Genomic DNA, 14,389 nt, shown 5'->3' with positions numbered 1-14,389 from the left:
CGTGCATGTGTGCGTGTGTGTGGCCAGTGTAAACACAGCCGTGAATATCCGGAGCAGTGCCGCAATGTTGATAAGAGATTCTGGACTGCGGCGCCCTGCCCTGGGAACTCGCACTCGTATTATTTATCAGCATTTCTAATGTGTAAACAGGTTTCGGTTTGGCAGTCTCGGGTCTTTGTGACTGTCTGCTAATCATACCCTTGAAGAGGGTACGGTAATGTCGAATGGATCAGATGCTTGTGCTGCACACAAGATTGGGATTGGAAATACTTACTTCTGTCTGTAGTGCACTATGAAGGTATTCCTCATCGAGACAGTATTCATTTGTTCATTTATTGTATTCTGATGGTTGTCTGAGATCACAATAGAACATCGTACATAGCAGATAGCACTTCTCTTAAGATTCTCAGTGGAAATACACAGAAAGATGAATGGTACATTGGTGGGAGCATTGAAGATCGGAACCCCGCCTTGGAGAACAAGAATGTATGATCCGTTATGATCTCCTAGACCAAACCTGAGACTAAACCATATATCATATACCATGGATATGTACACACATACTGACATGCATTTATGAATACATTTTTTTTTAGAAATAACACTATCTTTAGCAACATTTACTGGATGCCTTCTGCTTTTCCTTCTGTTCCAGTAATGCCTGCATATTTTTCTATAATTAACCAACCGAACGATCCTAAAATATCGAAAAAGTGGAGTTCAAGTTTTTATTTGTATTATCGACAAATGTTTCGTCCATTTATAGCCCATGGATACAGTTCAAACCTCATGCAATCCAGGGAGCATCTCTGCCAGGAGCTGATCAACACTGTGCGCAACCTTGAGTGCAGGACCGCCAGTGGCCCAGTGCTAATCCCAGCTGTGATTGTGGGACTAAAGCTCCCTCCCATGCGTTTGTCGGAGACGGTGCTCGTCTTGGACTATGATTTCGACCACATTATTATGTTTTCTTTAATTCATGTTCATGCCTAAAATAAGACCCGCAAGAGAGTAAGCGGACCACCTTGTACAACTTCGTCATGGACCATTGGGTGAAAAAATGAATGCAAGTGTGGTACAAGCGCGTGCGCTCATTCCATGTTCTCCTGCTCCGCTTCTCAGGTGCCTTTCCCTCTCTTCAACTACTTTTGCCAGTGCTGGCTCATATTTGCTGTTTGTCTTTTCCCTCTCTTCCAAAGTTTGTGGTTCTGTCACTTGTTCGTGGGAGTGTGAGATGGTGTTTTCAAGATTCAAATGTTCCATGAACGGGCATGGTTCCTCTTTCCTTAAGTTACATTACCTACAAATGTATGTTTAGTACGGATATGTGCCCGCATTCCCGCATAATAAGTGATCGCTTCTGTCATGGATCGATGGCCATTGGCCCCAACGACCTGCAAGTGTATCGAAAGGTAGGCATCGGGCCCCAACGATCTGCAAGGGTATCGAAAGGTAGGCATCGGGCCCCACCGATCTGCAAGTGTATCGGAAGGTGGTCTTATCAGCAGTAAAACAATTTGCTTAAATTGAACATAACAGTTTACATATTTTATTATCTTCCTTTATGCTCTCTTTAGCTTTTGCATTCGTTTTTGGTTGCTTTTGCTTTTGCTTTTGCGTTTGCGTTTGCTTTCGTTCCTTCCGTGCATTGCATCTGCTTTTGCACCTGTGTTCTATTGATAACTCACATACATGTACATCATCTGTGAGTGCGTGTGTGTGTTTGTGTGTGTGTGTGTGTGTGTGTTTGAGTTCGACAGATCGAAAGTTTGTGGTCATTTCAGTGGACAGTTTTTAGTTTTTAGTTGGAGAGTGTGTTGTTATCTACATCGGGAGAGGTGGAACCATAGTAACACGCTTATGTCTGTTTAGCTTCTAAAACTCTATACCGAACATTTATGTTTTTCTTGTAAAGTAATCGTTTTACATTGCCATTCGTTCTTTGTTGGGGATGGTAGTGGGTGGGGTGGGGGGTGGGGGTGGGGAGACAGGAAGGGACGACCAACACAACACAACACAATACTATACAACATACAAGTATCATTAGCTGCTTGTGTGTGTGTTTTTGGGTAAAATATTTCGTGCATACTTGTAGGCGGCCGCGCCGAGTCGGTGAACGGTGAACGGTGAATCTTTGGTGCATGCTCTGCGGCTCGCGTCGTTAAGTGGAATGCATGTAAGTGGATACATACGTGTGGAATACATACGTGCCATACTTTGTTTGTGTTTATTTATTTCCTCCCGATCAGATATCAGCAGTAAAGTCGTTTAAAGTACATAGAGAAATGTTGCATCGTTCGTTGGAAAATGGTGGAGAATCGCGGACATACTCGTACATACATATGCATGTGTATATTTTTGAAAAATCGATCAACAGATGGGACAGAAAGAATTACAATCTCTATTTGCCACGAGCAGTGTGCACTACTCTATCACACGATGCGAATTCAGTTCTCTAGCGAAAAGAATTTCAAACAATTTAACGCATACTTAAACATTCTAGAACATTGGTTAAATACTTGGGTTGAGAGCCTATTATTATTTAAAATTCAGTGTATGTCCTTGTAAAATCCTTTCCCTTCTATCATCTATCTTAAGCGGGTGGATGGAAATCAGAGGCATCCAGAGAAACATCATTAAAAGTTATGGATTTTTGGATTTTTGGTTTTGGTTTGGAGTTGGATATAGTACGTTTTTCGTATCGGGCTTTTTATACATTTTCCATTGGACTCTCGTTTTTAAATAGGTTTATTTGCGGCTCTGGGGGCGCCCTTTTTTGCTGCCTTGAAGGCTTGTTGTTTTTAGTTTTTTGTTTGGTTTTTGCGACTCGAAGAAGTAGGTTGACGGCTAAAATACTATCAGAAGCAGAAGCGAGGAGGCTCAACTGCGACAACTCTCTAAACACTATGCTTGCTTGCAGCTCTTTCTATACAGTAGGGTATATCGTACATATCTAGATCAACGTGCTACCCGGCTTACGGAACTACGGATGCCAACACTTTGCGGCTTTATAATAATGTCTCACAATATTCATCTCTCTCTACATCTCTCTCTCTCTCTCTCGTTTGTGTTTGCATAATTGTGGCTCTTTCTTTGAGTTTACGTTTTTTGTTTTCTCTTTTTTTCGGTTTTTTGTTTGATTTTTTTTTTTATTATTTTTACAATATTTTCAACTTTAGGATCATAGAAGTAACATTAAATAACATTTTTGCGTAATTCTAGTATTTCTAATGTTTTTTGTTGTTGTTTTTGTGGCTGCCGCTGCCGCTGCTGCTGCTGCTGCTGCTGCCGCTGGTGCTGTTTTGCTGCTTGCCGTTTTGCTGCTCCCTATGCCGTTGAGGACGCGGATGTGGCACCCCCGGTGGCGGCACTCACCGCATTGCCACCACCGCCTGCGGACGCACCCACAGCGCCCGCCGCATTGCACTGTATGAGGCCACTGTGCGGCACAGTTGTGGACGCCGGCGCCTGATGATGCCCCTGGTGGCCTTGGTGGCCTTGGTGGCCCTGGTGGCCCTGGTGGCCGTGATGCCCGTGTGGGTGGTGCTGGTGATGGTGCTGGTGGTGGTGATGGTGGTGGTGATGGTTCAAGTGGTTCAGATTGTGGTTATTGTTATTATTGTTGCTAAAGTTTAAATGTAATGCGCCCGCGCCATTGTTCAGGGCCGCTGAGGCAGCGCCGTCCGCTCCTGGTCCCGCCGCAGACGCTGACGACGACGCCGCCGCCTGTGGAACCGCCGAGGTGCAGTACCGCGTAGTATCACCGAATTCGCCGCTGGTCAGGTCGCCCAGTATGCCGCCCAGCAGGCCACTGCTGCCGGCCGGCTTGCAGCCCGCTCCCGCCTCCGGCTGGGTGCAGATGGGCGGCGCCGCAGAGTCCCCGTCGATGAGGGAGGCTGACGCCGAGGCGGTTGTGGTGTGGCTGTTGCTGTGGCTGTTGCTTTGTGAATTGACGTGCAGCGCCTCCGCGGGGGAGGTGCTGTTGCTGGTGCTGCTGCTATTGTTGTGCTGCTGCTGATGCTGATGCTGCTGATGCTGCTCGGTGCAGCCGGAGGCACCAGCGGCTGTTGCTGTGGCTGCGACGACTGGCGGCGAGGATGAGGAGGAGGAGTGCTCGTGCACCGACGAGGACGAGTCCTGGCCGCTGGTGTCGTCGGTGAGGCGCAATGCAACCTCCAGATCGCGCAGCACATCCGTCTCCTTCTCGTCGATCAGGTTGAAGCGCCGATGCAGGGCGGTGAGGTGCGCAAAGGTCAGATTTAGATGGGTGTGCAAGCCGAGCAGCGCGATTTCTCGGAAATGCGCCGCATACAGATGCGCTATCACATGGAATTGCAAGCGTAGGATCTTCCGCGCGATCGACTCGAACGAGCCGGGGAACTCGTTCGCGTATTTGGTTGGGAATATCGACTCATCGCTGACCGTCTTCTGCGTGAACGTCATCACGTAGTCGATGTACTGGGGCGCCGCCACGCGCGTCTTCTTGCCCTTCTCGTCGAACCATAAGTACGTTCTGTTCGGAGATAAAAGCCGCATTAGTTTTCCATTCAATCACGAAGGGGTGTTCGAAGCCAAGGCTTACCTGTTGCCAGGTCCAGTCATGTCTGCGCAACCGGATTGTGTACAAAATTCACTAATAGTTCCGTATACCAGATTTACATGCTCGAAGAGAGCCAGGGCTGCAAGAGAGAACGCGAGAGAGAGAGAGAGTGAGATTATGGATTTGGCAGACTAGAAATGGTTATCCTTAATATGAGGTATGTTTATGTGAAAGAAATCTTGGGGAAGGGTATCTTCCCTGTACAAAAGAGGAGTCGGGAGCACTAGATATAGCTAGACTTTCACAACTCCCTAAATTTCAGCGATGGAAGGCCCACAGATAGTGCCTAAAGTACTGTAGTAATATCTCTTATCATTAACGGTAGAGAGAACGTACTGCTAGCAGTTCTTAGTCGGAATTTCTTTCACTGCTTTGGCGGTGACATCGAAGGAGGTCTCCCCAGTGAGGTCAATGCCAATTCCAATATTTGCACAACTGGCAGGGCAGGCATTACGTCATTCCGAGTTGTTGCATTATGAAATGGCCAGAGGCACAGCGACACAGAGGCAGAACAAACACAAATTATGTGCTGCAAGATAAGCGCTGGTGGCAGGGGCAGGCGCAGAGGCAGAGGCAGGGCAGGCTCTGTAAAGTCAGCAATCTCTCGAATAGTGGATGTGGATATGAACTTGCATTGGACACCCCCTCACTCTGACCCTGACCCTGACCCTGAGATCCAGCGCCCACGACAGAACCCATTTGGCCTTTGATGGGTTGCCAATGCCCTACATATACCCTGGGAGAGGGTATATCATAGCGATGATTGATCGTCAAGGCAAGCCAAAGCTTCAAAGCTGTTTATTTTCCTCTGCAGAAATCGTTCCACAATAAGGAAAGACATCATCGAGCGTGGGGATATGGAGGATAGATGGATGGATGAATGAATGACTGAATGAATGAAGGACAAGTGCAGAATGAAAGAATGAATGGAGAATGATTATGCCAGTGGAGGGATGAGTGTGGTGCGGGTGGGTGCCTTCGGGTGTTTGTGGAAGCTACAATTTGCTGACACATTGCCAATTAGCCGCCTCATTTTGCTGGCAACAAAGAACCGTGTAATTTGCCCACCCAGCAGCAGGCAGCAGGCAGCAGCAAACAAAAAAAGAGATTATTTACAGGATGATGTAATTTCTCAAATATCGATTCGCGTTCAATGGCAAAGGCAAACAAATAAGGCTGCTCCTCCTTCCCTGCGGGTGGCGGCGGTAGAGTTAATTAATATGTGACTCACAGTAGGGGGACAACAGATTAGATACTTAATTATTTATTCATACAGAGCGACAGATAGAGGGGCTTCAAAGAGTGTCCGTGGATTCCGTGTAATCTATTGAGGCGTCCTTCTGTGACAGAACAATCGCCCAACGGGAAACACAGGTCAAATGGAGAGCACCCAAGGGCTATTTTCTGTCCTGAGGCTTTTCCAGATCTCCAAACAGATCTTGCTATCGGCCAGAGACTGGCTTCAGGTTCAATGCGCAGCGATCGATAGGAGGCCCCTATCGCTGCACTCCCGTACCACCCCCTCCCCATCTCTGCCGACGGCCAAGGTCCGAAAACGCTACTGAATGGCGATTAGATGGCGGCTATCAAACTTTTGCCCAGCAGCTGACGCGCTCTGGCTACGGCTGTGCCTGTGCCTGTGCCTCTGGCTGTGGGACTGTGGCTCGTTAAACTCATTTATAAATCACACGATAAAGCTGGGGCAACAATAGCCGCCTAATAGCGCAGCCAAATGCCAAATGGTAGACGTGAATAAATCAAAACCAATTCGAAAACAACAAAAGATTGCAAACTTTGCAGCTGCGGGGCTTGAACACTTGCTAGATACCCTTTTTGAAAAGAAATTCCACAGAAACCAAGGCAAATCGTTTGAAAAACAATCCTGGTTGAACTCCTCCTTTATATGGATCTCAGCTATCCACACATCTCCGATCTACTTGTAGGCGCTTGTTACGCTTCGTTTCTTTGTCTCGTATTCGAATCCAGACCAAATTTTGAAAATGCCGCTCATCCGAAAGTGCTGATTGGTGCTTTGGACAAAGAATGTCAGACAAAGAGTCAAATGCTTATGCGTTGCGCATCAGGAAAAGTGCAACTATCAGAAATTGAGACATAACCAGGGCCATTGAACGCTCATCGGCTCGGAACGAGATTAGGATCTGTTCCTGAAGTGGCCAGATTTCAGTATATAATCGCAGTCCTACACGGAAAGCCCATGAGTCCACCACAGGCATATTTTGAAGCGGTAGAATCTCTACCTTTTCACTCGTCTGCTTCTCCTTCCTTCCTTCCCACCTTCGGAGCATACTTAAGCCTCCCGATTCCTTCCCACCTTCGGAGCATACTTGAACCTCCGCAACGAATCTTCTCCTCGTCGCGTACTTAAACCATATAAAAAGAGGACACCATAAGCCATGATCTCCTACGAAGTAAGGGAGAATCAATTCCGAAATGCTTAGTGGATGGCTATTCCCCTGCTAGGGTAAAAATCACGTGAATAAAAGCGAACACTAAAGCCAGCGAGCCGAGCCGTTGCTTGAATGATGAATAATGAATACTGAGTAATGAATAGTATATACGGACGGGGGTGGAGTACTTACTGTGTGACGCCAGCCATTCATTGTAGTCCAAGCCTGCGGGTAGATCCACCAAGGCTTTGAGATCAGCTTCAGGTAATTTACGTTCTAGGACACTCTCCTCCAAATACAGTTTGGTGTCTGTTGAATTTTGATCGCCATCGCGTTCTTTGCGACGGGCCTTGCTGTAACGACACAAGGGAGAGATTTTCAATTAGTTTTGTGGATCCCTTGGAGGGGGTGGGGGGTTCATTATTCAGAGTGTTCTGTTCGGTTGTGTGGACTCTCACCCAGCTACGCAGAGAAAGGTGTCGACAGAGTCCTGCGCATAGCGGTACAGGGTGCCCAGGGTATCACCGATTTTGGCGGGTATTGTTGTCACTTGCCACATAAAACGCGCCGTTTTCAATAGACATTTAATCACATATGAGGAGGGCGGTGACGGTGGCCCTGTTGCTGTTGCTGTTGTCCCTTGGACCGAACCACTCTTTAGCTTTGACTTTGATTCCGATACGGAATCGAATGTTACTCCCACTGTTCGTGTTGTTGGCACCTTTGAGCTTAGAGTTTCTTTCATTTTTTGGTTTGGTTACATTGCTTTGGTCATCTTGCGTCCTGCAAACACAAAGCACACAACAAAGCACTGAGCCACAGTTCCAAACCCCAACTGAACCGAACCGAAGCGAACCGAACCGATCGCGAACCAGATGCCCCAAGTGACTCGCCTCAAATGCCCAAAGGGTGGCACTCTCTCGAGTGCTCAAGATTCGCGTGGAGATTCGGCTACAAATTCAAACAAAGAAATCGGAGAGTGACGAAGGCAGGGGCAAGGGCAAGGGCAGGGGCTGGGGTTCTTGGCGTAGATTAAAATATCTCGAAATTGAAGGACCAGTGGATGTTATAATAATGAATCTATGCCGAAGATCTGTGTGGAATCGTTACTGAGGAATGTGAATCGATTTAGTAATCGAAGCATTAATCGACGTGGCAGCACGCTGTTTCCCGCCAGAAGCGTTGCCACCTGGCATCTAGGGCGCGGATTGGGATGCCACTTTCCATGCACCCCATGCATGGCCAGGAAAGAACCTTGAACTTGGGCGACACACGCGCCCGACCCACACCCAGCGATCCAGCCAGCGAAATGCCGGCACGTTTCGCTATTCTTAGCCTTAACCGCCGCCGTTTAGGCTTTTTAGACGGAGTTCGGGTCTATTTGCTCTAGAGACAAATGGTTTTTGATCCATTTTTATAAAGTTGCTGTGTAAACGGCACTGAAATTATACGTGGACCCCCATGCTGGACGGTGGGAGGCGCCTATAAAAGCGCAAGCCTGCCCCAAGAAAGGCATCAGTTTGTGGCTTAACATCTTCGGAAGAAGTTCATCCAATTCACGAAAGAGATACCGACATGAAGACCACCGTTGCATGCGCCATTGGTGGGTAGTGTCGATCCCTATCCTGGGGATCGGTTCGGAGCTCGACTTTAATCTTCCTTTCATTTTACAGCGAGCATCCTGCTCATCAGCTTGGCCGATCTGGCCACTGGATCGGCGTGTGGATGCACGGAACCAACAACAACACCCGAGCCATGCACGACAACACCCGAGCCATGCACGACAACACCCGAGCCATGCACGACAACACCCGAGCCATGCACGACAACACCCGAGCCATGCACGACAACACCCGAGCCATGCAGGACAACACCCGAGCCATGCACGACAACTCCTAAGCCAACAACCACTCCCAAGCCAACAACCACTCCCAAGCCAACAACCACTCCCAAGCCAACAACAACTCGCAAGCCAACAACAACTCCCAAGCCAACAACCACTCGCAAGCCAACAACCACTCCCAAGCCAACAACAACTCCTAAGCCAACAACCACTCGCAAGCCAACAACCACTCGCAGGACTACAGAAGCCACCAAGCCGACAACAACCACCAAGAAGCCACCGCATTCATGCTGCTCCTGCGGACCCGGTGGCAACGACTGCGCGGGCTGCCCGCCCAGGGAGTACCTCTGCCAGGAGCTGATCAACTCTGTGCGCAACCTCGAGCAAAGGATCCGCCAGTGCGTGTGCGGACAGGCCAGCTGGCTGCTCTAAGAGCAGTCCCTGTTCCTGGTCCCGCTCCTGATCCGATCTCATGGCACAACCCCTTGGACTGCGATTTCCACGTTTCTTATAAGGTACTGTTGGCCACCATTTGGTGTCGGTCAATGTTGTTAATATATTCTGATAATACACAGGAGCGAAAGACACTCCATTCATTCGTTGCGCAAATATTAAAGAAAAGCATTTGATTTATTATTCAAGGAAGAACTCAACATGAAATATCCAAAGTCTCTTGGAGAAAAGGGATCATTAGGGATATCATTAGGATCAGAGATATAAACGATCTCCTTGAGCAAAAATACATCTCCAAAGTCAGGAATTAGTTCTGGAACTGGACAATTCTTTCAGTTGATCTGAATTTCAAGCAGAAACAACTTCCTACAACTACAATCGCCGCAAAACAATCAGAAACCCTCGCCAGACGCGACTAAAAAATAAATTTACGTACTCGTAAATCTTATCAAAAAGAAGAATCAACAATTTGTTGTACACTTTCCAACGTTTCTACGTTTTTATTTGTTTATACAAGGAACAAAAAAACAACAAAAAGTGCGTGGCATGGCATGGCGTGGTCCCATGAATGGTGGCGGCTGGAGAGAGAGCCACCCGAACCAGACCCAAACTTATTTATCAGTCGAGTGGAGTCGGGGAGGGCACAGGCAAAGCGGCTCTTTGGGCACTTAAAAAATAAACCCACTTGTGATTATAATTATGCCCATGACACCCACCGACCACCCCCCGCCCACCCACCAGCACAAAGGCGCGGGAGGAGAGCCAACGAAGCGTGCTGATAAAGCTCCTAAATGCCTAGGCACATATGAACACGAGTTGATCCACATGAGTACGAGTATATCTGCATACAGCAGGGGTCACAATAATAGCACACATGACCTCTGTACCGCCAAAGTCGGGTAAGTGCTGCCGATGTATCCCTTTATCCCTTATACCCCCAAGGGTTGATCTTTCCATTTCACCTTTTCCTCTTCTTTCTGTCGGTCCTATTGGGTTGACCCCAGCTGTAGATACGAGTATATATGTTTGGGGGTATACGAGTATATAGTTATGACATTTGTGCGCATTTGTTTTTCCCATTTTCAGCTGTGTGGCAGCCAGGCATGGCCCCCAACCCCAGGTAACTTCCCAGTTCCGTTCCAACCTCTAACCCCCCCTCCTCACGCCTCCGCCCGCCTCCTGCCCCGCTCTATCTGTCTGTAGATAATGAAAATTGGGCCCCCGCATGCGGCAGTGCCACATTGTCATTGAGGTTGAATTTGAATATTCCACGGACACCTGATGGTGGCTGAGAAGGGGATGGGGATTGGCGGTGGATTGGTGGCGCCACTTGGGGGCCAAGTACAGGTGCAGGTCAGAGGTCATACCCGCATGTGCTTTAGTTTCAATTGAAATCCACTGCCGGATGCCAGTCCTTGATGGCCCACAAAGATTGCGAGGACGAATCTCAAGGGTGGAATATCTTGCAATGAAAAAAGCTCTTACATCAGGGAAAAGCTTAAAGGTTAGCTGTAACTCTCATTCGTGGACGTCTTCAAGGAGCAAGCCACAGTGCCCAAGAGAGGCAGAGAGAGAGAGAGAGAGAGATCGCCAAAGCTCTCTTCCCAAGCCAAACGCCAGGCAAAAGCGCAAGATCGAAAAGCTCTCTCAACGAATCGTTCACTTTTTTCCACCTGCACACACACACTGGCACATGCAATAAGAGGGTTTTTTTTGTCCACTGTTTTCTATCGATTCGATAAGGAAATTAGCAGCGTCAGTTACTCAGTTTCTCAGTTTCCCAATGCCTCGTGACACACACATTCTTTAATTGGAGAAAACCCAGCAACACGTGCGTGCACTCCCGCTGGTGGCAGTGGCAGTGCCAGTGGCAGGCTCCCCTTCGATCGTGTTACACTGACACACTGACACATTCTCTGGGACGAACCCCTCCAGCCCACCCCCCACCACCCCACCCCTCAATCGAAATGGCATGTGGGGGAGTGGGGGGTGGTGGGGGCTGCCTTCTTCGAATTTCACAAGAACTACCACGAAACACACCAGCACAAAGCACCATAAAGTAATTTGATTATTGTCCGAGTTCTTCTATGGTATAAAGCACCACCCCGTACCGCCCGCCCCGACCGCACCCCGCACCTCGATTTGTGGTCGCAGAGCAGTCCGCAGATATATTTGCACGTCAGATGGTGCTTGTTTCGCATTTCAGGCCGCAACGCAGGCAACGTCGCGACGCGTCAAGCGGAGGCCCAAAACTAAAACAAAAACTAAGGTCCGCAAAAACGAATCGAAATCGGAATCGAAATCCAAATCGAAATCGAACGCAGAACGCAGAATTGGGGTGCATAAAAATGTGATAAATAAATTGAAATTTGAACACATCATTTCCGTATTTGCCCCGTCATCAGCCCCCACCCCATGCCCCACGGTTGGACAGGAGCGTGCCGCGAATGGGGCAGGTTGCATGACAGACCCTGACCAGAGACCAGAGACCAGAGAGAGAATCCTCTGGGCGGCCAAGAATCAATTAGCGATATGGATAAATGGAAAAATGAAAGAAAATTTCCAATATCCAATATCGAATAAGTGGACGGTAGGGAACCTGTCTCAATGATATATTTATTATGGCGGCAGCAGCGGACCGAGTAAATGAAATGAAAAGGAACATATGGCACCCCACCGCCCCGCACTGGGGGGGTGGACTGGTCGGCTCTAATTGGGGCATATGCACCGACTCGAGACACCTCTGGGAGGCATGGCCATGAGCACACATGTCGCTCCCCATGTCCATGGCCCGCCGCAGCTCCACCCTTTATCATTTCAGATAAGTGCACCTCCACCACCGCCAGACAGACACCAGGCTCCCCCCAATGCCCCGAAAGTATTGCGATAGGCCCTCCGTGCCATATGCCACGCACAACAGAAACCAATCACCGCGATATTGATCTATCAATTAAAAGGCTTTTGCTGTTACCACATCCCCACCGCCAGATATATAATACCCACATATCTGCTTAGTATATGGTGGAGAAGCGCCGTGTATGGATGGATATATGGAAACGTTGTTCCTGATCTCCGACAACATTCGAGGAGGCACTCTTTGGGGGGGAATTTCTTGGAACTAGACAATAATTGTAGGGCCATTAAAGTTTTAGCATAGATCTCTGGCATGATTTGGCGCTGATATTTCAGAGATTTGGTGTTTATGATTATGACTGGCACCCACTACTGGGGTGGGGTGGGGGCGGGGGGGGATGGGTCTGTTAAATGATGATGAAATCTCAGCAAAAACCGAACGTTGTCGTGTGGAATGGAAATGTACGCGAGCGAGCGAGTTGTATGGCAGGGAAATATTGCCCAATATCCCACCAGACAATGACTAAACTACGCCCCAGAAGAAGGCGAAACGAAACGAAACAAAAGGCACCAGAGAGCTAGCTAGCTCTCGGCTCCGACAATAGACAATGGAGAATACTGTTGTCTTTGGCCCCTCCTGCCTCCACCTCCTCCGCCTCCTTGTTTTCCATAACCGCTATCATCTATACATACACGTCTCTCTAGAGGGTCTCGCTGTGGGGGTGGGTTGAAAGTGGCTGTTGTTGAAAGTAACTGCGACGCACCGCACGGTGTAAGTGTCCAAAGGTGTGGAAATTACTATAGAAACAACAACTCCTTAGAGAAAGAGTGCGAGAGTGCGAGAGTGCGAGTGCGAGTGCGCGGGAGAGGGAAAGGGACAGTTAATAGCCATAAAAGCGGAGACAGAGAGTGCAGTCAACAATTACAACAGCAAATGCCCGATAAGATATAGAAAAAAAAAGCGAACCTGATCAAGAAAAACAAAACCCACAGAATATTTCGAATATTGGCCACAATTTGTTGTGCCTCTGCCTCTGCCTCTGCTTTTGATGATGTAATGGACTCTGGGCCATAAATGTGGGCCGTCTAACTGGCTAGAAGCTGATGCGGCACTCGAGCCAGAAGAAGGGCCCAGCCATTGACTCATTGAGTCGGCCTGCCAAAATGAGCATGAAAACGTGACAGCATAATGGCATCATAAAAGAGACCCATTGATACACGATAGCCCCCCACACACACACACACACACACACACACACACACACACACACACACACACACACACAGGCACAAAAGCAGGCCAAAAAAGAGTGGACTCTTTAGGCCGAAAGTAAGGCAAAACGCAGCCTGGAGCTGTTTGTCCAAGCCGAAGACGAGCTAAAGTCTGTGTCCTCCCATAGATTTCCTTGATTCCCGGATAGCGTACACTTTCTGTGTGGGAGGAAAGATCTGTGTGTGTGTGTGTGCGTGCAACCCCCGCTACCATTTGACATTCGGGCCCCCCCAACGAGAGCACGGCTTGAAATATGACCCACAACCGGTTCGATATAAGATTCATAAATAATAGCGCGAAGGCGTCTCGCTGGAGGCCACTCAACTGACGCGGCGGCGGGGGGGAGGGGGAGCGGGGAGCGGGGAGCGGGGAGCGGGGAGCGGGGAGGCCGCTTGACGGTATTACGTCATATCGATCGATCCGATGCATTTACCCAGTTGGCACCGCACCACCACCCCTCTCGCGGATCAATGCGATCGTTTATTGACACTGGGACAATTAAATGGGGGAATATTTAAACAGGCAGACGTGTAAAAGTTGAGTAATTTCCCTTTTTTTCTTACGAGTACTACTACAACTACTCCCGAGTGCGTATAAATTATCATGGCAAATCAAACGATCGCCAGAGCCTCGTTTAATTAATGGCAATTACGGGTGCGAGTACGGGTACGGGTTGAGCGAAAACTAAGGCAGAACACAGTGCACCACATACTCGTAGTACATACATACATACATACATATGTATGTCTGCCCTCTTTTGATCGATGTCAATTCGTGAGTCAACCGAAATTCGTGAAGGAGAAACGGAGGAGGCGCAAGTGCAACAGAACGGTGGAATAGAGCAAATCATAGGTTGGGAAATCGGTGTGCCACAGAGAACAGACCAACAGCCCAACACCCCACCACCCCAACACGATAACGATCGGAGAGCGCCCCACAGAGGGGGGGGGGGGCTCTTA

The 14,389-nt window shown here is 48.6% G+C and overlaps 2 protein-coding genes across 5 annotated transcripts in view; one reads left to right on the top strand and one right to left on the bottom strand.

The window, feature by feature from the left end:
- Positions 1-2,195: 2,195 nt before the first annotated feature.
- The window catches only part of Mob2 (MOB kinase activator 2), a 38,794-nt gene continuing 26,600 nt past the window's right edge, over positions 2,196-14,389 (bottom strand). For 3 of the 4 annotated variants that reach the window (XM_015187827.2, XM_015187828.2, XM_033383852.1), the window contains 3 exons: positions 7,201-7,361; positions 4,583-4,679; positions 2,196-4,513 (listed from right to left, as the gene is read on the bottom strand). In XM_015187827.2, coding sequence (XP_015043313.2) covers positions 3,328-4,513; positions 4,583-4,679; positions 7,201-7,361 — 1,444 coding nt within the window. In that variant the 3' untranslated portion in view covers positions 2,196-3,327. Of the gene's footprint in view, positions 4,514-4,582; positions 4,680-7,200; positions 7,362-7,466; positions 7,792-14,389 lie in introns of all 4 variants that reach the window. The other variant, XM_015187826.2, reaches the window with a different exon arrangement.
- LOC6900754 (salivary glue protein Sgs-3-like) lies at positions 8,504-9,492 on the top strand. The gene is made up of 2 exons (XM_033383857.1): positions 8,504-8,611; positions 8,682-9,492. Exons 1-2 carry the CDS (start codon positions 8,584-8,586, stop codon positions 9,281-9,283), a joined length of 630 nt encoding a protein of 209 aa, XP_033239748.1. The 5' UTR covers positions 8,504-8,583; the 3' UTR covers positions 9,284-9,492.

This window comes from Drosophila pseudoobscura, chromosome X, assembly GCF_009870125.1.
Source record: "Drosophila pseudoobscura strain MV-25-SWS-2005 chromosome X, UCI_Dpse_MV25, whole genome shotgun sequence".
Lineage (NCBI taxonomy): Eukaryota > Metazoa > Arthropoda > Insecta > Diptera > Drosophilidae > Drosophila > Drosophila pseudoobscura.
Note: the sequence above shows the minus strand (reverse complement) of the source record. Positions and strands in the feature narration are given on the sequence as shown.

Bases quoted from the DNA above. Each gene is read 5' to 3' on its own strand.
- LOC6900754 (XM_033383857.1), top strand. From the start codon at position 8,584: ATGAAGACCACCGTTGCATGCGCCATTG. The intron at 8,612-8,681 runs GTGGGTAGTGTC...TTCATTTTACAG, and splicing joins CACCGTTGCATGCGCCATTG to CGAGCATCCTGCTCATCAGC.